We start from the raw sequence: 27,860 nt of genomic DNA, 5'->3' as shown, positions 1-27,860 counted from the left end.
TTTAACCAAGAAGCACCAGCTGCTATTAGCAGGACTGCCAAGTCAGTTGACAAAATTAATAATTACCTAATGTTATGTATCACTGACACTTACGGTATTTTGTTATCGATCAAATTTATAACATACAAATCAACATTGTCATGAATGACAAATTCAGATTTCAAAATGTCTATTTCTAAAATATGTGGCTATTTTCATTTTTTGATATATTGTGTACAATGACCAAATAAAATTGTATGTTAACCAACACAATTTTACTAAACAATATTCTGGACTTTGTGGGCAGACTTATGCCTTATACACACTTATAATGTACCAATGTGCCTTATGTGGAATTAAATAAATATTTCTTTTAAACTTAGTGTCTGAATGCTGAACATCTCTTAGTTTACTGTATTGCGTTTGCTATATCTTCCTTCACAGTAAGCTATAAATTTTCAGAACAAATCTACAAGCCCATCCTCCAACAACTGAAAAAGAACAACAGAAGGTGAACTGAGCAACAAAAGGGTAACGGATATTAACTCAGAAATCTTTATATGACAAATTCCGGTTTAATGACAACTTAAATCATTAGAGATTAAATTACTGTGTTACTTGTTAGCTAATCTACTAGAATTTAAACAGATGTCAAATAACCAGTTAACTAGGGGTTACATTAAATACATGCACTGCTTTACTGTTTGAGAAAGGAATTTGAATTGTTAGCAATTCTACAAATTTTGGACAGTTCTGCACAATATTCTCGAATAGGAATAAGTACATCTTCTAGACTTTATAATACGAGACATGATAATTTGGTAATAAGCAACCTCCTAACTGTCTCTTTTACATGTTTGTTCCTGAGGCTATAGATCAAGGGGTTCATCATGGGAATGACCACTGTGTAAAACACAGAGGCCACCTTGACCATGAGCCATGAACTTTTGGAGTTAGGAACACAGTAGAGAAAAAGAATAGTCCCATGGAAAATGGTAATGGCGGTCAGGTGGGAGGCACAAGTGGAGAACGCTTTCTGGCGCCCCCCAGTGGAAGGCATCTTCATGACAGTGATAAAAATGAAAGCATAGGAAGAAAGAATGATCACCAGGCTGCTTACTTCATTGAATGTGGCAGACACTAAAATGATCTCCTGGCTCACATAGGGGTCAGAGCAGGACACAGCAACAATGGCAGTGTGCTCACAGACAAAGTTATTAATGATATTATTTCCTCTGAAGGATAATTCCAGTAGAAAGTAGGTAAGAGTCAGGGAACAGACTATCCCCCAAGAGTATGATGTAGCCACCAAAAAGGAGCAAAGCCTCCGGGACATTGCAACTGTGTAGAGCAGAGGGTTACACACCGCCACATATCGGTCATAGGCCATCACTGCAAACATGAATGTTTCTGTCACCACAAATATGCAGGCAAAGAAGAATTGCATGATGCATGCTGTGAAGCAGATGGTTCTGTCTTCCACAACCAAGTTCTCCAGCAGTTTGGGTGTAACTGTGGTGGAATAACAGAAATCGACAAAGGACAAGTGGCTGAGGAAAAAGTACATGGGGGTGTGGAGTTTCGGGCTGAGCCTGATGACCATGACCATGCCCAGGTTCCCCAGCACAGTGACTGTGTAGATGGTCAGGAACACCAGGAACAGGGGCATCTGAAGGTCTGGATATTCTGAGAAGCCCAAGAGGATGAAGGTAACTTCAGAAGTCTGATTTTCTTGGTTCCTGGGACAAAATAGGACAGTTGATTCAGAGATGCAAGAAGAAATATTTGGATAAGGCCAAGTAAAATGAGGAAATGTTGAGAGGTGTAGTGATTATCTATAAAGAGTGTCATGGAAATGCTTAGTTTTAGCCATTACATTGCTTCAAAAGCTAAAATTTACTAATATCACAATTATACAGTACATATAAAATGTGTGTCCGTGTAATAATAAAATATGAGAATTGAGAGGGAGAAGAGCAGTTGGCTCTGGTATATTTTAAACGATCTGGTTCAGTAGCCTCAGAGGCAACTGGCTTCATGAGAAAGGCCAGTCTACCTTTTGCATGAGTCAGAGTCTAGTGAAAATGCTTGTCTTGGAGGAAGATTTCCATTTTATTTCATTTCAATACAATGCTTATTTTGAGTTTCAGTAATTTTTTCACTTCTTCACCTATTAAATGATGAGAACTTGGAACTCAAAAAATAATGACTCAGTAAAATGATCATTACATTTTTGTAACAATTGTTTCTATATCTATTTCTGAATTTACCTTTCCAATGACCTCCCTACATTTAATCACACGTTTTTCTCCATAGATTTTACATTCTTCCTGTCTAATGTGAGTAGTGCACTTTGTCAGTCACACAGATCAATTATTGAAAATTGTAAAACTCTATTAGCTTTTCTTGAAATATTATAACATCAGATATTTAGAATGATTTGGGCTGGAAACAAACAATAATGATACATCCAGATCATTTTTATTATTCTGAAGTACTTTCTGCCATATCATTCTCAGATGGTCAAAATTCAGTCTACCTCCAAACCTCCAAAGATGAAGCATCACTTCCAGAAAAATTACAATGATTTTTATTTGGTTAGGAGGTTTTTGTTTTGTTTGCATTGAATTGCTTACAATAGACACACAGATAATCTTTCCGATACCCTATTCTTTTAGTTTCTTCATCTTTTCCAACAATTTTATCTCAACTTGACTCATTCATCAGAATCATGGTCATAGTATTAACTATGTCATTATCCGTAACTATAAAACCTGAAAAACATCAATATTATGCAACATCTGTAATATATATTTTACTCATGTTTTCTTCTACATTTCAACAAATTGTTTTTCTACAATAAAATACTATTAATGAGGGCAGACATGGAAGGCCAGGACATAGTAGGTTCTCCACAATCTTTATTGAATAAATGAATGTATATATGACTGAATAAATGTAGCCACCTATTATACATGTGTTGGGGTAAAAGTTTATAATAATATTAAAGAAGTTGAACATGCCTATTAAATCAAGACCACATTGTAAACTCACAATGCACTGAGTCATATCTTGAGTCCTACAGAAGAAGTAGCAATAGTGAAACCCCACGAACCTAAGCATCCTGAATTAGAATAAAACAAGGAGAGTTAGAAGGGTAAATGAGGCATTGGATTTTTTTTAATGTTCTGAGTTTATTCGAAATAACTCAACTACCTTGTTGTGCCAGTTTAATCCAGAACCATGTCATGACTGCTTACCGAAAGCTAAAATAGCAATAGGCATTAAAAAGAGCACAATTCCACACAGCGTTCTGTAAAAATTCTATGCTTTATCATTAGCTGAAATTAAACACTCTATAGTTTACACTGAGTTGTTACAATGTTTAGCATGGAAGACAATATACTGCATGCACTTATATTTTGCAGAAAACACAAGTGCATGCAGTATATATGTGTATATAAAAATATATATATATGATTACACATATAGAATTATATAGGTTAAGGTTGGGGTTATATATAAAATTATTTTATGTACAACTTACATATCCATGTGGTTTCTTTCTTTAACTGCTCCTTTAGATTCACTTCATTTGGTACCTGTGATTTGATCTTCTACATTTATTGTTATTTTTCTCAATGTATGTTTTAGTTTAACACAAAACTCATTGAGTGCAAAGTTCCTAATGGAACACACTTTTTCAAGCATTTTCCAATATCTGTACGCTTTCCTAAGGACGTTCTAACAAACTCTGAGAAGGCTGGGCTTGAAAAGAAAATCACTTGCATCAAAGACTGTATTTTGTAATATATATTTGACTTATTGTTACCTAAACATCCTTTCTATGTGTGGCACTTTTCAACCCACTTCCTATACTCTATTTCTTTACCAAAAGACTTGGGGCCAAAGTTCACAATCTCCCGTTTAACCCCAGGAAGTGTCACCCTTGTTAAGCTGAATGAGGGCTTAAGGTACTGTGCAGAGGCTTTCCCTCTTTTGTAGTGACACCTAATGTGGCTTTCCAATTGTGCATTTGCTATGTACTCAGCACTGTAATAGGCGTTTTAGAAACTATAAAATTATAAAATGTTGGCCTTGACCTCCAAACTTTTTCTTCTAAGAATTATTCCGAGGAATAATGCTTGTAACTGCAAATTATACAATATAGCATACAATTCTTATTACATATTAAAACTAAAGTTTGTGCACATAAAAAGAAGAAGAATATTGTGATCAAAAGAATAAAAGTATTTCCTAGAAATACAGGCTAATTAATAATAATAAATATGGTGAAAGATAATGAATCAAATATTCCTAGTTAATGGAACTAAGTGATTATCATAGCAGTTAGACTTACACATGGGTTTGCCTCCTGCAAAGATTATTGGAACACACTCTTTTCCTTCTAACGTTATATAAAGTAAGAATTGAATAACTCACTTAAGTGCAGAAGGAATTGACTTATTCATTTACTGACGCTTCTTTTGCAAAGATTAATAGACTCCAGGGAAGTGCCCGAGGAGAATCCAAATTAAATAAAAAAACAAGCAAATCACAATAAAAGTGACAGGAGTCTATACTAGATTTCAATAAACGTTTTAAGAAAATAACTTTTTCCCCTAATTTTTTCAAAATAATCTCAGTGATAACAGAGAGGAAAGGAGACCAAAAGGCTAAATTCTAACACCAAACTGTGTCACACATATATGTGCCACAGAGGCCTTAGGGACGTCGGCCCTAGAGAATATAATTGAGGTATTCCCTAGGAGGCCACAAATAAAGCGATCAGATAAAACAATGCCCCGTGGGATATCCTGGTTGCATGTAATTTCTTGTAATGACTGCTGAATAATTTCATTATAAAGTTTAATCCCATGATCTTCTTTTAAATATGTTGAACCAGACAATACATTTTGACTTAACATACCTGAGAAATACAAAAATGCCAAAAAGAAAAAAATCAGCTATTGGGCAATAATCCAGAGATAACTACTCCCAATTGTTTTTGTATTTCTGGTTTTTTCACCACTATGTGGGTATATATGTATTTCTGTGTATCTGAAACAAAGCTTATACAGTAAGTATCACAGCTATATTGTGTATTATCCTTTTTCATATAAAATTGTAGTGTGAGCTTCAATTTAGGTAACAAATAGCTATTAAACTTATATAAATGCCTGTTCATCTTTTCTTTAAGTAAATGTGATATGCACTGTTTTTTAATTTATTAGATATGTATGTTGGTGATTCTTGAAATTAATTGTGAATTTCGTTACAAATAGAGATGCAAAAATTCCTCAACAGAATACCACAAACTGTATTCAACAGCACGTAAAAAGACATTAAAATTAAACACATGGCAAGTGGAATTTATTCCTGGAATGTAATATAGTACAGTTTACCACATTAAAATTCATCAGTGTAATACACCACATTAACAGCATAAATGAAAAAATACATGATCTTCTCAATTGATGTAGAAAAGCAATTTGACAAAAGTCCACACTCTTTCATAATAAAACCACTAAAAAAACTAAGAATAGAGAAAACATCTTCGGCAAGTTAAAGGCCAGTGATACATGAAAAGCCTACAGTTAATACTCAAAGATAGAAAGGCTAAAAGATTTTCCTCAGAGATAAAGAATAAGACAAGGATGTTTGCTTTCACTGCTTTCATTCAAAATAGTGTTAAAGGTTCTAGCCAGAGCAATTAGGCAAAAAAGGTTTTAAAAATGCATCCAAAAAAGAAAAAAAAAAAACAAAATTTTAGCAGATGACTTTTTTTTTTTTTTTTTTTTTTTTTTGACAGAGTTTCACTCTTGTTGCCCAGGCTGGAGTGCAATGGCACGATCTCAGCTCACTGCAACCTCTACCTCTTAGTTCAAGAGATTAAGAGATTTCCTGCCTCAGTCTTCTGAATAGCTGGGAATAGCTGGGATTACAGGGCGCCCACAATCCCACCTGGCCTCATGTTTTATATTTTTAGGAAAGGGATGGGCGTTTCACCATGTTGGCCAGGCTGGTCTTGAACTCCGACTTCAGGTGAACACATCTACCCAACCAACCTCTTAGAACTAATAAACAAATCCAGCCAATATTCCAGGATACAAAATTTAAACATACAAAAATCTGTTGCATTTTTTACTTTCAAAAAGAACAGTCCCCTCAAAAAAAAAAAAAAAAAAAAAAAATAAGAAACAAATTTATTGCGTTTGCATAGAAAGAATGAAAATTTACCTTACAATAAACTTAGCCCAAACAGGACAAAAGGAATAATACACTGAAAAGTATAAAATGTTGCCTGACAGCAAATTAAAGGAGGACATAAATGAATGAAAAGTCATCTTTTGTTCATAGATTTGAAGCCTTTATATGGTAAGATGTCAGTACTTTCCCCATAGCAATTGACAAATCCGTTTTAAACTCTGTGAAAATCCCAATGGACGTTTTTATGCATAGGAAAAAAATCCATTCTAGGCCGGGGGCGCGGCTGGCTCAAGCCTGTAATTCCAGCACTTTGGGGCGGAGAAGGCCGAGACGTTTGCGGATCAGCGAGCGTCAGGGGAGATCGGAGACCATCCGTGGGCTAACACAGTGAACCCCGTCTCCTACTAAAAAATTACAAAAAAAACTACCGGGCGGCGGCGAGATGGGTTGGGCCGCCTGTAGTCCCAGCTACTTCGGTGCGGAGGCTGAGGCAGGAGTAATGGGCGTAAACCCGGGAGGGCGCGAGCTGATGCAGGTGAGCTGAGGAACCGGCCACTGCACTCCAGCCTGGGCGACAGAGGATACTCCGTCTCAAAAAAAAAAAAAAAGAAAAAAAAAAAATCCATTCTAAAATCTAGACAGAATTACATGAGACCCTAAATAGCCATAACACTCTTGCAAAAGGAAAACAAGATTGGACGTTTCACAGTTTCTGATTTCATACTTACCAAAAAGCTATAGTAATCAAAACAGTCGGCCGGGCGCGGTGGCTCACGCCTGTAATCCCAGCACTTTGGGAGGCCGAGACGGGCGGATCACAAGGTCAGGAGATCGAGACCATGGTGAAACCCCGTCTCTACTAAAATACAAAAAAATTAGCCGGGCGCGGTGGCGGGCGCCTGTAGTCCCAGCTACTCAGGAGGCTGAGGCAGGAGAATGGCGTGAACCCGGGAGGCGGAGCTTGCAGTGAGCCGAGATCGCGCCACTGCACTCCAGCCTGGGCGACAGAGCGGGACTCCGTCTCAAAAAAAAAAAAAAAAAAAAAAAACACAGTCAAGTACTGGTATAAAGAAAGATATAGAGACTAATAGAATAGAATAGACAACCCAGAAGTAAACATACATATGTGTAGTCAAATGTATTACATATGAGTGCCAAGATCATGCAATAGGAAGAGGGCAGTCTTTTTAACAGATGGTATTCAGAAAACTAGCCTCCTGCAAGATAATCAATTTGAACCCTTGTCTTACACAATGAACAAAAAATTAACTTAAAATGGATCAAAGACCTAAAGGTAAGAGCCAAAACTATAGAACTCTTAGGAGATGCATGAGTCAATTCTCACATTGCTATAAAGACGTACCTGAGAATGGGTAATTTATAAAGAAAAGTGGTTAAATTGGCTCATGGTTCTGCAAGCTGTACAGGAAGCATGATGATGGTATCTTCTTGGCTTCTGAGAAGGTCTCAGGAAACTTACAATTACGGCGAAAGGCGAAGAGCAAGCAGGCACATGGCTGGAGCAAGAGGGTGAGATGGGAGAGGAGGGTGCTACACGCTTTTAGATACCAGATCTCATAAGACCTCATTCACTCACTGTCATAAGAACAGCACCCAGAGGATGGTGGTAAACCATTCATGAGAAACTGCCCCCAGGATTCAATCACCTACCACCAGGTCCCACCTCCAACACTGGAGGTTACGTGAGATTTTGAGGGGACACGGATCCAAACCTTGTCAGGAGAAGACTTAGCAGAAAAACTTCATGACATTGAATTTGTTAATTATTTATTGTATATGATGCCAAAAGTGTTTGCATATATATATATATATACACACACACACACACACATATATATACATATAATGGACTTCATCAAAATAAAAACTTCAAACAACACTCCCAACAGAGTAAGATAGCAGCCCAAAATATAGGAGAAAATCTTTTGAAATTCTATTTCTAAGTGATTAAGATACAGAATATATATTTTTAAAACTCCTATAATCAACAAAACAAAAGAGCTCAATTCAAAATAGGCAAAGAACTTAAATATGCATGTCTTCAAAGAAGCTACAAACATGCCAAAAAGCCTGTGGAAATATCCCCATCACTAATAATTAGGGATATGCAAATCAAAACCACAACGAACAGCAACTCATGTATTTAAAATGAACAGATTCTAGAGTTCTGCTGTACAACATTGTGCCTAGAGGGTTTTTTTTATACCATATTGCATAAAATTAAAATTCTGTTGAAAGTCGAGCTCATGTATTTGGTCTTATGACAATAATAACACAAAAAAAACTAAAATAAACAAACGAAACAGCTACCACTTCACACCCTTTAGGATGGTAATTATGAAAAGGAAAAAAAAAAAAAGAAAAAGAAGAAAAAAGTGGAAAATAACAAATTTTAGGGGAGATGGAACGAATTGGACCCCTTGAATATTACTGGTGAGAATGTAAAATGGTGAAGCTGCTCTAGAAAAACCTAGAGTAGTTCTTCCAATAATTAGACAGGAAAATACACATGACCCAGCAATTCCACTTCCAGTATGTACCAAAATAATTGAAAGCAGAGATTCAAACATATGTTTGTGCACCAATGTTCTTAACAGTGTTATTCATAGTAGCTCAAAGGTAGAAACAACCCAAACGTCCATGGAGAGATGATTCAACATGGATCAACCATGAAAACATTAAGCTAAGTGAAATAAGCCAAACACAAAAGGCAAATATTGCAAGATACTATGTGTATGAGGTACCTAGAAACATCAAATTATAGAGACAAAAACATTACTGCTTCCCAGGGACTTGGGGAGAAATAAATGCGGAGCTATTGCCTCTGAGCAATAAAATCCTCTTTATGCCTGATGCTTGAAACAGAGGCTTAAGGGAAGCACTAATTTAAATACAGATGGGTGATGGATGATGGACAAGTGGATAGAAAGCTGGGTGATAGATTGACGGACGTAGATACATACAGAGAAGGATCGAGCAATACAGAAACATATACATACATTATGCACAAACCACATGTATGTATTTTAAGTATACCTATATATCACATACTGTTTGCATTTTGCATTTCCTTTCCATTTTGCAAAACTGTGTTTACAAATCAAACTTTTATACCATTTAATTCTCAAATAATTTCTGAATGTATTTATAAGGTTTTCAAAAATATTACAAATGGTTAACCAAAACTTGAATATTTTAACGATTTTCCAAGGAAACCTAACAAATTAAATAAGACGTTGACAAATAAATCTCACTTCAATATTCTTTCTTGCATAAAGAAATGTTTTTTTAAAATTTTATCCTAGTTTGACAATAATGAGAACAAAATATTTTACTTTTCATCAATATTACCAAGTCAACTCTTACTTCAATATTCTTTCTTGCGTAAAGAAATGTTTTTTTAAAATTTTATCCTAGTTTGACAATGAGAACAAAATATTTTACTTTTCATCAGTATTACCAAGTCAACTCTTGTCTAATTGCTGTGTCATTCTCAGTCAATTGTAATCGGTAGAATTTTGTTTTCATATAGTCTAGAAGTACAAACTCCACCTCCTAAAGAGTAGCTGAGAGAATAAATTTTTCTGTTACAAGTGGCAAAAATAGAATAGCCACTAGAGGGCAGAGTGGTACCAGGAATAAGAAAACAGTTGTTACAGACGCATGAGCAGTCATAAAACATGACTATATTTTAACATATTAAAAACTGTAAAGTCAACAAAAATGGAAATATATGCAAATAGAATTCCTTGAAGACAGAATAAAAGCATAAATTAATAACAATATTTTACTAAACAATAGACATTTCATTTAAAAATATAAAAGCTTGCCATTAAAAATAATACAGGGATAATCCAGATCAAAATTGCAAAATTATTATAGAAGATATACATAGGACAATTACCAGAATAAATTTGATGATAGTGCGTAGCTATATCAATGAAATGAAGATAAATAATAAGTTCTATAGAAAAGACAGAAAAAAGCTTTAAGCTAATAACAGCACTTAAAAGTTACTCTTTCTATCCACCCTCCCAAAAACCACTCAGATCAAAGAAAGTAAATAAATAAATCACACATCTGTGCATCACTGTAAGACAGATGACCCTATGAAGTGAAAGTTGAATATGAGCAGGGAAATATTTTTCAGAAGGAAAGAACTGAATTTCAAAATGTCATAATTCCATGTAGAGTAAGGTCTGAAGAGACAGCTTAGAAAAGAGAAAAGGAAAATAGAAATCCTACTAGTGGGGTCAAACAGATAAAATCAATAAGAAAGTTCTACTCTCATACAAAAAATAAAAACCAATCAAGACCTGATAGAAAACAGCATTACGAGTAAAGGCTGAAGAGACAGCTTAGAAAAGAGAAAAGGAAAATAGAAATCCTACTAGTGGGGTCAAACAGATAAAATCAATAAGAAAGTTCTACTCTCATAACAAAAAATTAAAAACCAAATCAAGACCTGATAGAAAACAGCATTACGAGTAAGGTCTGAAGAGACAGCTTAAAAAAAGAGAAAGGAAATAGAAATCCTACAGTGGGTCAAACAGATAAAATCAATAAGAAAGTTTCTACTCTCATAACAAAAAATTAAAAACCAAATCAAGACCTGGATAGAAAACAGCCATTACCTAGAAAAAAAATTTAAAAAAAAAGCCTACCAATTGTATGAAACTTGTTGTGAAAAGCCTAGAAAAATTATTTACAGGGAAAAGGAGGAGAGTAGAAAGAAGACATTGCCCTGTAGAGTTGTAATGGTTAAGAAAGAGGAAGTAATGCAAATAAATTGAGGATTCTCCTAAAACAAAACACAGACACACACACACACTACAACAAAGTTTGTTGGTGGTAGTATTTTATAAATATTTTTGTGTATATTTATGTATTTAGATACAGATATATACACAGCTATATGTGTGTGTATATGTAGTTATCCTTGGGTATTCATGGGGGACTGGTTTCATGACCTCCTTGGATATCAAAATCTGCAGATGCTCAAATCTCTGATATAAAATAACATAGTATTTGCGTATAACCTATGCATATCTTCAGGTATACTATAAATTATCTCTAGATTACTTATAACACCTAATACTATCTAAACAGTTGTTTTACTGTATTGTTTAGGAAATAATGCTGAGAAAAAACATCCATACATGGTCAGTGCAGAGGCAATTTTATTCTTGAATATTTTTGATCTACAGCTAATTAAATACACAGATGTGGAACTCATAGACTGAATATGGCTGACTGTACTTATCTACCTATATATAGACATCTGTGTATAAATCTATCAATCAAACTACATATATACCTATCTTTCTACATACACACATACACCAGGAACTCACACAGGGACACATACACACTATAATGTTAGAATATAACAATCTAAAACCAGGAATTTTCTAAGCCACACAAAACCCTCATCATAGTACACAAAGTTAGCACACAAAAAAATCTCTATCCATGCAATGCTACTATAAGGGTGGGAGGGGAGTCAGCAAATAAGAACAAAATATTCCAACCAATGAAAATGACGTTTTCATATAACAATACAAAAAAGAACAGAAGGAAATTATACTATAACACTTCAGATTGAATTAAAGTTAATAATTTTTTTAAATGTTAAAATATCTTGAACTAAAATTTTAAATAAAATATAAATAGATAAAAAGAACTTATACCTAAAAAATGTTGAGGAGCCTTAATAAACAAATTGAAGAAATAGTCCATTGGAGAAATCAAGACACAGTTACAAAGTAGAAAAGGGAGACTAAACACAAATATAATTTAATAAAGTATACAAAAAATAATTAGGAAAACAATCAAGAAAATTAAAATTAAAGAAAGAAAGGAAAAGGATAGACAAAAAATAAGTGAAATGTCAACAAAGAAGATTCAATATGCATATAATTGGAGCCTCAGAAAAAAAGCAACACAATAGGAATATACACAGTCAAAGGGCCCATATTTTAAAATGTGTATGTTTCCTTATAGCTGAAGTGTGTCTCTTATCAGCAGAAGAAAATGGGTCTTGTTTTTTTTTTTAATTTTCCTTTTCATCCATTCAGCCACTCTATGTCATGTCTTTTTACTGGATAATTTAATCCATTTATATTTGAGGTATTTGTTGGTAGATAAGAACTTACCTACTGCCATTTAAAAAATTGTTTCTAGTTGTATTCTAGATCCTTGGTTCCTTTTTACTCTCTTATTGTCTTCCTTTGTGATTAGGTGATTTCTCCCTAGTTGTATACTTTGATTCTCTCTTTTCATCTTCTGTGTAGGTTTTGCTCTGTGGTTATGATGAGGTTTGAATAAAACATCTTATAGTTATAATAGCCTATCGTAAGCTGATAAAAACCTAACATCACTCACATGAAATGAGTGTTTTTATTCAATTTACACTTCACAATTTTTTGGTGTCATGATTTACATCACTGTGTATTATATGTCCCTAAACAAATTATCATAACTATTATTTTAATAGTTTTGTCAATAAACCATAGTAAAGATATCAGTGATTTACACATCATCATGGTAGTTCCAGAGTATTCTAAATTTGGCTATGTACTTACTTTAAGTAGTTTTATGCTTTCATATGTTTTCATGTTACTGGTTAGTGCTTTTTTCTTTCAGTTTGAAGAACTCTCTTTGGCATTTGTTGTAAACTAATCTGGTCATGGTGAAGTCCCTCAGCTTATCTCTCCTTTGTTTCTGAAGGATAGCTTTGTTAGGTAAGTTATTCCGGGTTGGCAGTTTTGTGTGAGTGTGTTTGTGTCTGTATGTGTGTGTTTCCTTTAGCACTTAAATCTATCATCTCACTATCTCCAGACCTGGGAGGTTTCTGCTGAGAAATCTGTTGCTGGTCTTACTAAATTATTCCTACTATGAGATTTTCTGTTTGTGATTTTTGGATGTACTGATTATATCTTGGTATCATCTTCTTTGAATTGCATCTAATTGGAGGCTTTTGACTTTCCTGTACTTGAATATTTATAGCTTTCTCTACATTTGGAATATTTTCTGCTATTATTTTTTAAAATAAGTTTTATGTCTTTCTCTCTCTCTCTTCCTCCAACCCCTATAACTTGAAAATTTGCTTTTTTGATGATGTCCCATAAGTCCTGTAAGCTTTTTCATTCCTTTTCATTTTTCCCTTTATTTTTAACTGACTGTATATTTTCAAATAACCTGCCTTCAAGTTCAAGAGAGTCCCTCTGATCAATCCTTTTGTTGATGTTTTTCTCTTGCATTTTTTCTTTTGTTCATTTTATTTTTCAACTCCATAATTTCTGTTGTTTTTTTTTGAAATTCAATCTGTTAAATTTCTTTTTTTGGTCATGTATTGTTTTCTTTATTTTGTTAAATTATTTCTCTGTATTTTCTTGAAGTTCACTGATCTTGTTAAAATTACATTAAATTATTTCTCAGGCAGTTCAGACATCTCCATTGTTTTAGGGTCAGCTACTAGCGTTTTTATTTGTTTATTTTGTAATGTCATGTTTCCCTGGTTGTTCCTGATACTTGCTACCATGCATTGTTGTCTGTGCATTTGAAGAAGTAGAGATTTATTTCAGTCTTTGAAGACTGGCTTTGTCTGAGAAAGGCTTGACCAATCAACCTATCCAGAGATTCTGACTAGGCCATTTTGCATGATCTGCAGGTGGACTTGCTGCTGGATTCCTCAGGTAGACTCTTCCGGTGCTTGAGTCAGCAAGTCAACAGATCTGGCAACTTGGTCCATGCCATTGGTTTGGAGTCTGGATCCACTCCAGACTGGACTCCAGGACCTGTTGACATGGAGTCTGACCAGGGGGATTCCACAGAGCAGTCCTGGTGTTTAACTTGCTTCTGCGAGAGACATTGAGGTGCTGATTCCAGTACCTGAGCCTAGATCCTTAGTCTACTAGGCTGAATCTGGATCCTGAATCCATGGGAATGGGCCTGATATTGGAGTGGGCATGGATCTGAGGTCTACAGAGGTGGGCTTATGTTTTCATCTAGGGAGCTGGCTTAGAGCCTGGATCTGAATGGGTGGTCCTGGAGCCTTGGTTGGTGGAGACCGTCCAGGTTCTACTGTCTAGTTTGTAGTCCTAGTGCCTAGGTCTGCTAGAACATACCTGGCCCCTGGGGTCACTGGAACCTGGGGGCACTGGGACAAGCCCAGAGCCTGGGGCTGACCTGCTGCTGGGAAGGCATGGAGCCTGTGTCTGTGGAGTATTTCTGAAGACTGGAATCATGATGTCATGATACCTAGAGCCACAGTGATTTGCGTAAAGCCTCTGTCATGGGGTCAGCCTGGAGGCAGGGTGTGAGAGACTGTTCTCCACCTCCGGGGGTTCTTTTAAATTTTGGTGCAACACAACATTTTGGTTCCGGCTCAATTCTTCAATCTCTCTGTTTCTTTTGGATGACCTCAAACAACGTCAAGATTTAAACTGTCATTTACAAATAATGATTTCCAAATCAAATTCTGCAGTACTGACTTGAAATTTATACTTTAAAAAATTCAACTGTCTACTGAATATTTTTACTTGTATATGCCATGGTTGCCTGAATTTCAACCTGTCCTCATTACCTTACTTTTATTCTAAGATCCTCAACCTGAGATACCACTACTCAGCCATTCTAAATATCTTTCATCATCACTTTCTAGTACTCTGTGGTCTTAGGCTAGCATGAAAAAAAATGTGGAAAGAGGAAAAAACACAGAATAAAACAGTAATTAATATGGATCTTAATACTGAACTTACTAAATATGTAACCTGGGCAGGCTGCTTAGCTTCTGTGAGTTTTAGTTTTCTCTCATGTGAAATGTTATTACGGAGGACTAAGCTCTGATATTTTCATCTTACTCAAATTTCTATCTAAGTGGTCTGGGGAGTCATGCCCTACAAACCATAAATTCTCATCAGATGGGTTTTATTTGACACTGTATGTCATGACTTACTTTCCAATCTGACTCTGATATAACGAGGAAGAAAATCAAAATATTTTACCCCCAAACTTGTTTCTCTGTCGTATCTTGAAATGGCCCTGCCAAACTGCTCCTTGTGGGAAAAATCTACATTCTATAAAGAAAATCCTTTTACTTTTATTTTCCTTACTTCCTTTCCAGATACAGGAGATAATCAACTAAGAGCCAGGCACCCTTTAAGGTCCGATAAGAAACATTTCACAACCTGCTGTCTCTGAAGTCTGTTGAGAGCTTCCTTCACTCAATAAAACCTGGTCTCCACAATCCTTTATCTTAACCTGAACATTCCTTTCTACTGATCCCAAGTCTTCAGATAAACTCAACCAATTGCCAACCAGAAAATGTTTGAATTTACCTATAGCCTGGAAGTCCCCACTTTGAGTTGTCCAGCCTTTCTGAACCAAACCAATGTATTTCTTAAATGTATTTGATTGATGTCTCATGCCTTCCTAAAATATATAAAACCAAGCTGTACCCCAAGCACCTTGGGCACATGTTCTCAGGACCTCCTGAGGGCTGTGTCACAGGCCACGGTCACTCATAATTGGCTCAGAATAAATCTCTTAAAATATTTTACAGAGTTTGACTCTTGTGGTCAACATTAACACATACCTCAAGGGATAGTTACGTGAATTCAAATATACAACTTACGTAAAGTGACAAGCATGGAGCCAAATATATAAAAGGTATTCAATAAAAATTTGGTGAAGTAATATTATTTCATATTATTAAATAAATATGAATTAATAAATTCATATTAAATAAAGTAAGTTTATTTATTAAGTTTATTCCTTAATACATGTTTTTATTTACTAACGTTGAGTTAGTAAATAAAATGGAAATTAATTTGAAAAAAAAGTATGAGATTCAGTGCTGATCATATGTGTCAATCCTCAGCTGACTTGCTATAAATATCTGTGGTTCATTGGTGGGGGTTTGTCTGTAGCCCACAGAATAGAATCTCTAGTTTCAGAACACCACTGTGCCTTCTCTAGATTGTAATTGCAAATATACTACAAGTGTGTTACAGGAGCTAAAAATGTTTGTTTCCTAATTCAGGGAGTGGCAAGTTAGGGCGCAGAGTTATTTCTTGGTAAACCACTTTTTTTTTTTTAACCAGCGATACCATTTTTTCTTCTTCCTGTTCTCTCTTACCCTCTCCATCACCTATATTACATTTCTCCTCTTTTTCACTGGTACCTTTGGTGTGTCTGAAACACTAACACCTCCACATTCTTGCACCTATCTGGTTACTGGATATGAGAAGGGTTAACTTGCTGTTAACTTGTTAATTTAACTTTTGTTTTGACTAAATACACAAAGCAAAAACTAAATTTATCACAACACCTGAGAAGTTTCTGATTGGCAAACTAAAGAAAAACTTTAGGGAATAATTCTCTCTACGATGCTCATCTCTTCACTCATTATGTGTTAAACTATTCCCTCAAGGTTGTAGAAAGAAACATTTTAAAATATATTCTCTGTGAAGGCTGCTTTCAAAAAGGGATGTACAGGCAACACTCATTTAGAGACTCTTCTGACATGTAAGTGACAGGTTATTTTCATCTTTGTGAGCTCAGAGAGTTATTACAGATTAATTCAAAATAATTTAAAAATATATTTCTGTGTCTTACAACTGTACAGTGGTTAGATTTTCTGAGGAAAAAAAAGGACAGGAAAAAATAACCCAAAATTTAAAGGTTTACTGTTAATGTGGAATGAAACATCATCTTTGGAAATAAAGTCATCTTTTGAACTCAAAAAATATTTTATGAGAGCTAGTCATATGAAAACCCATCATTTTTGTGTGGGGAGAAAAGGATACTTTCCATGTCTTAAGGTTTAGTACAGTTTCTCAAGATGGCAGAGTGAATAAAAGTCCACCATTTTTTTTAAAATGTAAGGTACCTGGGCAAGATAAGCACTCACTAAAGGTTGATGAGTACTGGAGACTTAGGAAAGATTATGCCTGTTAAACAATTAGCAAAAAGGCTAATAGAGAATAGCAACCCTAACATAGTTTCTGGAGAATGCCAAACTTTCCTCCCAGTGACAGATTTGAAGAGCATACTGTATACCACAGCATAGAATTTTTGCCCCTTCCTTGTTTCTTGAAAGGTACCACAGTATAATTTGTAATTGACATACATTTGAGATTTCATATGAAAAGTTAAATAACTACTCCTCAGGAAATATTTAGAGCAAACCTGAAAATGTGGAGGCTAATGTTAAATATTGAAGATGAAAAGTAATATGCTATATATGTGGCAGGAATGTTATTGATAATATTTTGGGTTAAAAAAATCTTCCCTCTTGGTCAACATTTGTCCCTGCCCAGCCTTCGCCCACGTGTCATATTAAGCACCCTCATAACTCCATTTTTCTCCTCCTCTCTATTTAGTAAGATTTGGAAAGAGAAGAAATTAAATATTAATTTTATGACATTTGGAATAACAACCTGATACAGGAAGCATAGGTAACGGGCATTGAATTGCATGACAGCCTTTCATTTCTCAGGCTGGGTTGTTTGTCAGGGCATCCCTTAGCTGGATAGCCGGAATCATGGGATTCACTGACTACAGTGAGGTGCCAAGGAGGACAGAATTCAAGCTTGAATTTGGCGTTTTGCAGGATACAGCAGCTTGGGACAACCTGTTTTCTTTACTGCAGGGAATGGTAAATTATTCATAGAAATAAATGAGAATAGGGATTCTCTCAAATATAGAAGTCTAGTATAACTGATTTAGGGAGGGCTGGGTAGTTTAAGAGAATCCTTAAGGAAAACATTGCTACTCGCTGTGGCTGCTGCAATACCACATAGAAGCATAGAAGGAGCCTCCTAACCCTGAATTCTACCCTCATCTGTCCTCCACGGTGTCCTGGTTGCTTTTCTTTCAGCTCTTCTCTGTTACCTCCAACACCTCAGTTGCCTGTTTACTATTGTTTGACCAGTGTAGCCTGTCATCTTAAAGTTAGCTAATCTTGTTTGAGAAATTGAAGCAAATGCAGTAGTTATTAGAAGATACGATATATTACTAATACTGCTTTGTCTCCAGACCATTATAACCCACTTTTGTGTCTGATTCCTTTGAGAACTTGATGAAAGCTGTTAATACTCCTCTGGAAAAAAAGTGAATGTAGAATCATACACACACACAGGCACAAAAGTGTGCATTACTATCAGGAGGCTATGAAAAATGTAAAGGCTCTCCTTGCATCTCTTAAGGGCCAAGGATTCACATAAAGAAAAGAAGTTCTTGAGATTATCATTTTTATGGGAGTCAGAGTCCCAAAGCCTTCCATGGCCATGTGGTGCCGTGCAGAGTACATCCTCTACTCCAGGTCATGGAGCTACTTGACTGAGTTATTTAAAATTGATTTCAGGCTGGTTTTTGTTTGTTTGTTTGTTTGTTTGTTTGTTTTTTGTTTTGTTTTGTTTGGCTTTTTAAGTGAGGAGCATATTTGTCAGTCTACTATTCTTAATAGCTCAAGTAAATTAATGATGTGAATGTGTTTTGTAATCAGAATAACATTAAAATAACCAGATACTACTATTACATTTTTAGAGATAAGAGAGAATGTTCAAATCAAAAACACCAAGCACCTATGTTATATGAGACTCTGGATTTGGTACAGTGGAAAGTAATATCTGGGGAACACCTAGCTTTCCAATATTCTTATTCTAGGAGGAAAGTTAAAAGAAGTACACAAATAATTGTCTTTAAGCAATTATGTGTAATGATATAAGAAAAAGTATAATGGTAGGCCTTAAAAAGCAGCAGAGGTAATTTTCTTTATCGCAAAACAATTATTGAAGGCCACTTAGAGGAGGTTTCTTCATAGTTGGGTCTTGAAGTTTCAAGATGGTTGAAGTAGCTGGAAATGGAAAGGAATTCCAGAGAAGACAGATATTGACTATTGATTAAACTATTGAACAAATATTTGAAGAGAATTTATAATTATTAGTTAATTAATTATAGTTAGTTAACTATAAGTAAATTATATATATAATTTTTATTTACCTAAAAATGCTATGTCCAAATGTATAATATAGATAACCTTGTTCTGGAAATAGATAACCTGATGGGATTGCGAATATGCAGACCAACAGCTGTACACTCAACAGAATGCTCAAAATCATGGAATATTAGAGGTGAAAATGACCATTGCCTCCAAAGTCTACCATGTTTTCTCAAGTACAAACACTTTTGGTGGATTGCTGTTTTAAATGAATAAGGGAAAAATAAGCTTATTGTAATGATTAACATACCAACTCAGTTCCCTTATAGTTTAAGGCACTTGACAGAAGTTGTAGAATCCAAAGATGCATATACTTTTTTATTCTGAGCACTCCAAAATGAATAACTTCATCATTTTCTTTTTTCTTTTTTTGGAGGAAAATAAGGTATATTTCATATCTGTTCAGGAGAGGAAAATTTATCCAGGGAGAAGAATAAATATATATAAGGGGAATTCTGTATCTGTTTTGTTTATCATACTATTTGCTTTGGCCAGCTCACAACTTTCAACACGACGTTTTGAAGGTAAGGATGGAACTGGGGAGAAATACAATGAGTTAAGTATGTCTTCTAGATTATATTTAAATAAATTACACTTCCAGTTATATTTTGATGTGTATATACATACCTTCCAATATCATCTTAAGAAGAAAGATCTAGAGAAAAGATTTTGTTCTTGAAAGTGAAGCCTCATGATAATATTTTTTCCACATTAAAATAAACAAATCTTCATTGAAAGAAGTGACATTTCAAAGTTGAATGATCACTGACTTTTCTGGGAAAGAAAAAAATGGAAGTCAATTACCGACTAACTATAATCTCTCTTTTCTCTAAAACCACATTTTCCTCCCTCTTCTGAATCTCTGCTCTGCTCTAGGAACACAGGGTTTTCAGATATGTGGATAATAAAACACCTGCTGGGGATTACGGCTATGACCCAGGCCTACACCAACTTTCTGATGACATCCTTCCAAACCACCCCAGTTACAAAATGCTCAAGCTGAAAACTTAAATTGTGAAATCATAAACTAGTGAGTAGTAGTACCCCATTCTCATTTATTTTCACATAAATGTAAACTCAGGAATTCTGAGTGTTCCAAGAGGTGTTTTAATAGATAAGAAGGAGAAAATTAGAAACGGGAAATTTAAGATATTACCAACTCTCAAAGGATATTCATTTTTATTTATTAGTATATGTCAGTACAATCATAATGATACTTCAAAGTAGGAGCATGTTAATTAGAGGTTGTGGGTGTTTCCTTAGCCTCTTTTTAACCTGGGGAAAATTTTGCTTAGAAGTTGAGATTATTATATATTTATCAATAATGTATATCTATATGAATCTGTAATCATAAACTATATATAAATAAAACATTCTGTGTGGGATGGTGGTGGTGTGGGACTTCATATCATGGATCTCCAAGGGCAGCTTACTATATCCTAAATGCTGAGTGATAAACCATGCAAAAAATAGATGCTAATATTTATTGAAAGTGGAAAAAAATGAAGTTAATTTACAAGAGATTCATACCTTTTTACATACATTGAGTTGGAAAAAGTAATCAGAATGATGTCAAAGTTAACAAGGGCTTGTATGTGAAGAATGCTAAAGTAAAGCATGGTATTCGTAAGCATATTTGAGACTCATAGTAGCCCTATGAAATGGTCATTAAAATTGAAAAAACAAAGTATTGAAGTGACTTATTAAGAAACCACTAATAAAATGTCTCTGATGAGAAATATTCAATTTTGCGTAAAATGCTTAATAACGTCACATAGCATACAAAAAATTAATTCCTTTATTTTTTCAGATAAAAAATTTCATATTTGCCTCTTCTCATTCATGAAAACCATGCAACTGAATAATAGTGTTACTGAGTTCATTCTGCTCGGGTTGACACAGGATCCTTTTTGGAAGAAAATTGTGTTTGTTAGTATATTTTTCTTCTATTTGGGGACATTGTTGGGTAACTTGTTGATTATTATCACCATCAAGACCAGCCAGACACTTCAGAGTCCAATGTACTTCTTTCTTTTCTACTTATCCTTATCTGATACCTGTTTCTCTACTTCCATAGCCCCTAGAATGATTGTGGATGCCCTTTCAAAGAATGACACTATCTCTTTCAGTGAGTGCATGATCCAAGTCTTTACATCCCATTTCTTTGGCTGCCTGGAGATCTTCATCCTTATCCTCATGGCTGTTGACCGCTATGTGGCCATCTTCAAGCCCCTGCACTATATGACCATCATGAGCCACCAGGTGTGTGGTGTGTTGGTGGCTGTGGCCTGGGTGGGATCCTGTGTGCATTCTTTAGCTCAGATTTTTCTTGCCCTCAGTTTGCCTTTCTGTGGCCACAATGTGATCGATCACTATTTCTGTGACTTGCAGCCCTTGTTGAAACTAGCCTGTTCAGACACCTATGTGGTCAACCTACTCCTGGTTTCCAACAGTGGGGCCATTTGTACACTGAGTTTTGTCATACTGATGTTCTCCTATGTCATCCTCTTGCATTCTCTGAGAAACCACAGTGCTGAAGGAAGAAAGAAAGCCCTTTCCACCTGCATCTCCCACATCATTGTGGTCATCTTGTTCTTTGGACCTTGCATATTTTTATACACACGCCCTGCAACCACATTCCCCATGGATAAGGTGATAGCTGTGTTTTATACACTTGGAACACCTTTGCTCAACCCTCTGATTTATACACTGAGGAACGCAGAAGTGAAAAGTGCCATGAGAAAGTTGTGGAGCAAGAAATTGATCTCAGATGTAAAAACATGAATGAAGGTCCCAAATTCTTCATTATAGTTTGGAATGACCTGGAAGAAGTCAATAGAGAATATTATCTCTTTATTGTTGATTTAATGTAGCTCTATCTTGGAGCATGAGTGTTAGTTCCTCCAGGAAAAGACAGTGTGGATAAATAACATTGAGTAATGTTGAGTCAGTTTTATGTGAGGAAGAGACATGATGAGGTACAAAGAGATACATAAAGTTCATTTCCTTTACTGCCATGTTTCTGGCTCTCCTGACTACCAAATGTTATTTATGGCTTTGGTCTGAGGTTTGTCTGTTCTTTTCCATGTTGACTTCTTCTGGAGTTCCCTGCTAATAATTACCCGTCTATATACTCACAGTCTGACAAGTTTTACCTCTTCTGAATGGTTTTCTTTATTAGATATTTTGGTTTTGTCATGTCAGATGACCAGCTTAGTTGTTGTTCCTGACTCAGCAGAAAGTACCAGATTTAAATAAGTGTAGAAACTTCTTGTTGTAAGGGAAGTATATATGATGTAAGTAATCTCCCTTTCAATTTCTTGAGAGGTATACTGAAATCTTATCATAAGTGTTCATAAGTTTACCTAGATCTTTCTATAACAGTGACAGAACCCAGACAGAAAATTCACCCTTCTGGAAGAGCTCTTGATATTAGGAAGGCTCTCACTCCTAGAGTTGTAGTCATATAATTATGCTTTTTGTAAAATCTACTTTTTACTTTTAATGGAATCTCTTCTAATTTGGGGAAGCATTAATGTTTCTCTTGAATCATAACAATTATAGTAATTTGTTTAAAAGAGAGGGCTATTATGACTACAAGATACATAGCTCAAGTTAAGGTGGAGATATTTATGTGGGTTACAAATAAAGAGTGCAAAAAGTTGATGGTAGGAACTTTGATAATATTAACAGATTAAACAAGGAATGTGATAACCCCAGAAAATAATTTTAGGATTTGAAACAGAAATAGTTGCAACACAGATATGAATTATTTTAGTGACATTTTCAAATAATGCAGAAGAAAAGAACTTGATTAGAGCAATGGAGGTGTTTGGATGAAAAGTATATTTCTGCAATGGAGATGTCTTATCACCTTTTGTCTCTTTTATTAACTTGTCTGGTCTCTGCTAAAACCAAATGGACTATAGTGGATAATGATGGTGTCTCAATCACAGCTCCTTTTCCTGAGTACTTTGCATTTAGATTGATCACAGAAATTTTGACAGCAGGTGAATGCATACTTCTCAATCCTTATAAATACAGAAGACAAAATCGGCTCATTTTTAAATAGCCATACAAAAGATACTGAGTGACCGACCAGGAATGCTAAAAATCTTTGCAACCTCAATTTACACATTATGAACTGGATATTACAGGATTCAACAAATCTTAAGTTCTGATGGATACACAGCCTGAAATGGTAAGAGGTTGACCTGAGCAGGTCAGAAGGCAAGAGTAATTCATGAACAAATGAATGATTCTAATTCTCATATCACTCACTTTTGTTAAATCAATGCTTCTTTCCAAACTCATGTGTATGGCCGCATTGGGAGTACTCTATGATGAATGGACAGAGGAGGAAAGGATTTTGGTTGGGTTTTCAGACAAGTCATCTCAACACATGGGCATTAACCTGTAAGGAACAGTTGCCCATCACAGCATAATTCAAAAGTGGTCTCAAAGATAAGTAGCATTGAAAAATTATGCTACTGAGCAAAGTCCTTAATTACAAATTTGTGTTCTGCCTTGTATAAAGAGAGAGAGGTGTCTTGGATTATAGATGTACATTGATTCAGGGGCAGTGGCAAGTGCCTGGATTGTTGATCCATCTGGAAGATGAAAAGTCTGAGCAAAGTGGTCTAGAAAAGACTTGTGTAAGTGGACCTATACAAGTGAGAACTAACTAGAAAACATGTACAAGAGAGTAGGATTTAATTATCCAGATGATCAGGATGAACCGTGCTCTATCTATCCATTGTAATAATATCCAGTGACAGCACAAAAGGCACATGAACAGAGTGTGTCTGTACTAACAAGAAAGTGAGTTATGCCTGGCCTCAGCAAGATGAGTTCCCTACCATAAATGCTAATCTGCCTTCTGCCACCTCTGAGTGTCCAACCTGCCAGTAGCAGATTCCATGCCAGAACACTCAGTGTGATGCCACTCCCTGGGAAAATAGTCATGTGCCTGATAGTGGGTTGATTATATAAGACCTCTTCCATCCTGAAAGTGGAAGCAATTTCTCCTTATCAGAAACAATAAACACTGTAGACACAGATTTGCTTTCCATCTCCACGTGGCCTTCATCTATACCGACATTTGACAACTTGCAGATGGACTGATATATTGATGTAATATCCCTTAAACATTGCCTAGGATCTGGTACCCATTTTGGGGCAAAGGAGATATAAAATGTTCCAATGATCTCAGAATTCACTGATATTCCCGTGTAGCCCATCACCTTTAAGCATCCAGCTTCATAGAAGAGGGGAAGGGTCTGCTAAGAACTCAATCAAGGGAATAGCTAGAAGTCAGCTCTGGAGGAGATGGGATACTGTTCTCAGGATTCTGTACATGCATCCTGATCTGATCCCTGATACATGGTGTGTAGTTCCCATTTGCCTACCTACATCATTTTGAGATCCAAGGGATAAAAGTAGAGTGTTTTCTTTTGTTGTTACTTCCAGTAACTCACTTTCCTAGTCTTCAGTTTCATGAGGACAGAGGTCCTGGTTTCTAGAGAAGAATACAATATTTACCAGGAACACAGCAGAAATCATTCTTTTGTGTTCCTTATACAAGTAAATCAGCAGATTAAAAAAAAAGAGTTACTGTTCTGGCTGGGGTACTTGATTCTGGTTGCTGGGAGTAGTAGCTAGGGTTGACACTATAGATGGGGACAGAGATGAGTGTATTCAGAACACAGAGACCATAGTGGAATATCTCTTAGCACTTATACACCCAAGGATAACTGTAACTTGACAACTGCAGCAACTACAACCCAATAAGAACAAGGGACAGAACTCCTGTAGACAAATTTTTCAGTCACCGCACAAGGCAGACAACCCAAACCAACTGAAGTTTTGGCCAAGAGTGAGAGAAATCTAGAATGAGAGGTGTTAGGGGGAGATGGTCTCTATCAGCTATGGTTGTGGGAATTGTTGCAATCAGGAACGTATCTCAGGTCTGTGTCCTTCTTTAGATCTCGTTTGAGAAACATGACTGGTCACAATTCTCAGGGGATTCTCAATTATTACCACCTAGACTCCAGTCACATACTCAATTGAGAACACTGGCTGCTATCACGTTTATCTCGTCCTCTCACACTACCAGATGCTTTGGCCTTCCCTGGGAGAGGACTATGTTTTTTTGTTTTTGTTTTTGTTTTTTTTGGAGATGGAGTCCTGCTCTGTCGCCCAGGCTGGAGTGCAGTGGTGCCACCTCCTTTCAATGCAACCTCCACCTCCTGGGTTCAAGTAGTTCTCCTGACTCAGCCTCCTGCGTAGCTGGGACCACAGGTGCACGCTGTCACACCAGTCCAATTTTTTGTATTTTAGCAGAGATGGGGTTTAACCATGTTGCCCAGGCTGGTCTTGAACTCCTGAGCTCAGGCAATCCGCCTGCCTCGGTCTCCCGAAGTGTTTTTTTCTTTGTTTGTTTTGAGAGAGAGACTGAGTCTTGTTCTGTTGCCCAGGCTGGAATGCAGTGGTGTGATCTTGGCTCACTACAACCTCTGCCTCCAGGGTTAAAGTCATTCTCCTGCCTCAGCTTCCCAAGTAACTGGGACTACAGGCATGTGCCACCATGCCCAGATAATTTTTGTATTTTTTAGTAGAGATGGGGTTTCACTACATGTTGGCCAGGACTGATCTCAAACTCCTGACCTCAGGTAATCTGCCCGCTTTGGCCTCCCAAAGTGCTGGGATTACAGGCGTGAGCCACCACGCCCATTCTGACACGGTCTCCAGTGTATCTGCGGTGGGTTCAGAGCACCCACTGACTACATCCTGGAGTTTCATTTCTAAGTGTTGCTATGGAAAGATAGTCAGGAGGAAGTTATGTGACAAGGGTTAGACTATCTTTTTTTCAGTGTAAAATGGAAACAAGTGGATAAAGGCAGAAGATTATTTTTAATAGAAAGAATGATAAGAAACTGCTAACAATGAGTATCTTTTAAGAATCAAAAGAGATGATTAGATACTTTCATTCTTTACATTAATGAAATGTTCGAATTTTCAAAACTTACGCCTGTGCTCCTTTATATTTTTGTGTAAATAATTCATCTGCGTGGTAACATTATGTAACTTTTGTTTTTTTTCTTTTTATGTCATTATATTATGACAAAACTAATAAATATATACTTTTAAAGTAGAAGTTTTGTTAAATATGGTGAAATATCTGTAAAAACGTATTTCCTATGCCATCTAAATTGTTATTAACATAGGAGTAAAATAGAAAATGATGTGTTAATCTACAATGACAAAATGAACGAGACAGGAAATACCAGCTGGTGAAAGGTTTTCACACACTTTTGGAAACATCAAGGAATATTACTAGGTAACTGATTTAGCAGGGTGGAGGAAGTTTTAGCCATGTGAGTAGGGATAGAGAAAACTAGCAAGTTATTTCATCTGCAAAACTCCTGAGATGCTAAAAGCTTGGACCATCAGGTTCTACAGAATGTAGGGGTGAAGTATCCATTGCATTTCATGGCCATTATTTTATTTCCACAGATCTTTTTCCACACAGCTTGGTGATATTTCTTTTATGCTATCTTTCAAAAGATTGGAGGTTTATTCTTTTGAAAGGTTGAGCTAAACACTTGCTGGTATTAATGTAAAGGACAGTGATGAAACATGCAGCAGCATGTACAAGAATAAGTGAAAATCTACACTGAACTACGGGGCTCTTTCCTCTCGCTGCTCCCAGGATGTCAGCAGCCAGCATACATCATGAACTCCTTATTTTTCCACTACTATGCACATATGCTAAGTAAGAAGGTGGAGGATTTTTTTTCTAGAAGAAAATATATGACTGTTACACTGGCTGCTGGCCCACAAAATAAACCAAAAATATACAGACACTGGCCACACATTTGGAGATTCCAAATAACTGGGTTTTGTTTGTTTATTTGTTTGTTTGTTTTAATTTCCTAGACTTTAAACATAAATGGAGGCTTTTTGGTTTCAGATACGATGGCAAGACTAGTGAAGGCTCCAATAAATTACACACTAGAGAAACACTTGACCTATGCATTTAACCTCTCCAGAAAAATGTGTTGACTTTGCATTTGTTTGCTAATAATGCTTCAATCCAATCATTAACTCCTAGGGGACTTATTTTATAATCAATCTAGTGAGAGTCATATTCACACACTTGGGAAGAAATAACACAATCCAAACATTACACAAATATGCTGAAAATGGTAAAGTTACGGCTACTTAGAGGAAAATGAGAGTTCAGAGCCCAACAAGACAGTTTCCACACCTTGACGTTAGTATTCTTATGAGGCAGGCAGGATGCATCTGCAAAAGTATTTAGACATTGTACAGAAAAACAACAAATAACCACCAAAGATTGCATGTTTTCTCCTTATTGAGACTATATTCCATATTATATTATGAAAAATAGTGCACTCTAGAATAGGTGCTGAAATAGAATAGATGTTGAAAATCCTGACATTTTCTTTTTTATATTTTTTTATTTTTTTATTATTATTACACTTTAAGTTCTAGGGTACATGTGCATAACGTGCAGGTTTGTTACATATGTATACTTGTGCCATGTTGGTGTGCTGCACCCATCAACTCGTCAGCACCCATCAACTCATCATTTACATCAGGTATAACTCCCAATGCAATC

General features: G+C 35.9%; 3 protein-coding genes across 10 annotated transcripts in view; 2 read left to right on the top strand and 1 right to left on the bottom strand.

The window, feature by feature from the left end:
- The window catches only part of LOC108514874 (olfactory receptor 4C11), a 416,510-nt gene that overhangs the window by 358,206 nt on the left and 30,444 nt on the right, over positions 1 to 27,860 (top strand). Inside the window, exon 1 of one of the 8 annotated variants that reach the window (XM_017851400.1) lies at positions 20,197 to 20,246. The exons of the other annotated variants lie outside the window; for them this stretch is intronic. The gene's annotated coding sequence lies outside the window, so the exon portion shown is untranslated. Of the gene's footprint in view, positions 1 to 20,196; positions 20,247 to 27,860 lie in introns of those variants that run through there. 8 annotated transcript variants of the gene reach the window in all.
- LOC108514827 (olfactory receptor 5D13-like) lies at positions 776 to 9,738 on the bottom strand. The gene is made up of 2 exons (XM_017851313.1): positions 9,671 to 9,738; positions 776 to 1,718 (listed from the first exon to the last, which is right to left on the bottom strand). The coding sequence occupies exons 1-2, from the start codon at positions 9,736 to 9,738 to the stop codon at positions 776 to 778; spliced, it is 1,011 nt and encodes a 336-aa protein (XP_017706802.1).
- On the top strand, positions 21,068 to 22,000 carry LOC108514826 (olfactory receptor 4C16-like). The gene has a single exon (XM_017851312.1). It carries the CDS (start codon positions 21,068 to 21,070, stop codon positions 21,998 to 22,000), a length of 933 nt encoding a protein of 310 aa, XP_017706801.1.

Source organism: Rhinopithecus bieti, unplaced genomic scaffold, assembly GCF_001698545.2.
Source record: "Rhinopithecus bieti isolate Rb0 unplaced genomic scaffold, ASM169854v2 scaffold_33444, whole genome shotgun sequence".
NCBI classification, from domain to species: Eukaryota; Metazoa; Chordata; class Mammalia; order Primates; family Cercopithecidae; genus Rhinopithecus; species Rhinopithecus bieti.
The sequence above is the reverse complement of the archived record's forward strand: the minus strand, read 5'-3'. Positions and strand labels throughout refer to the sequence as shown.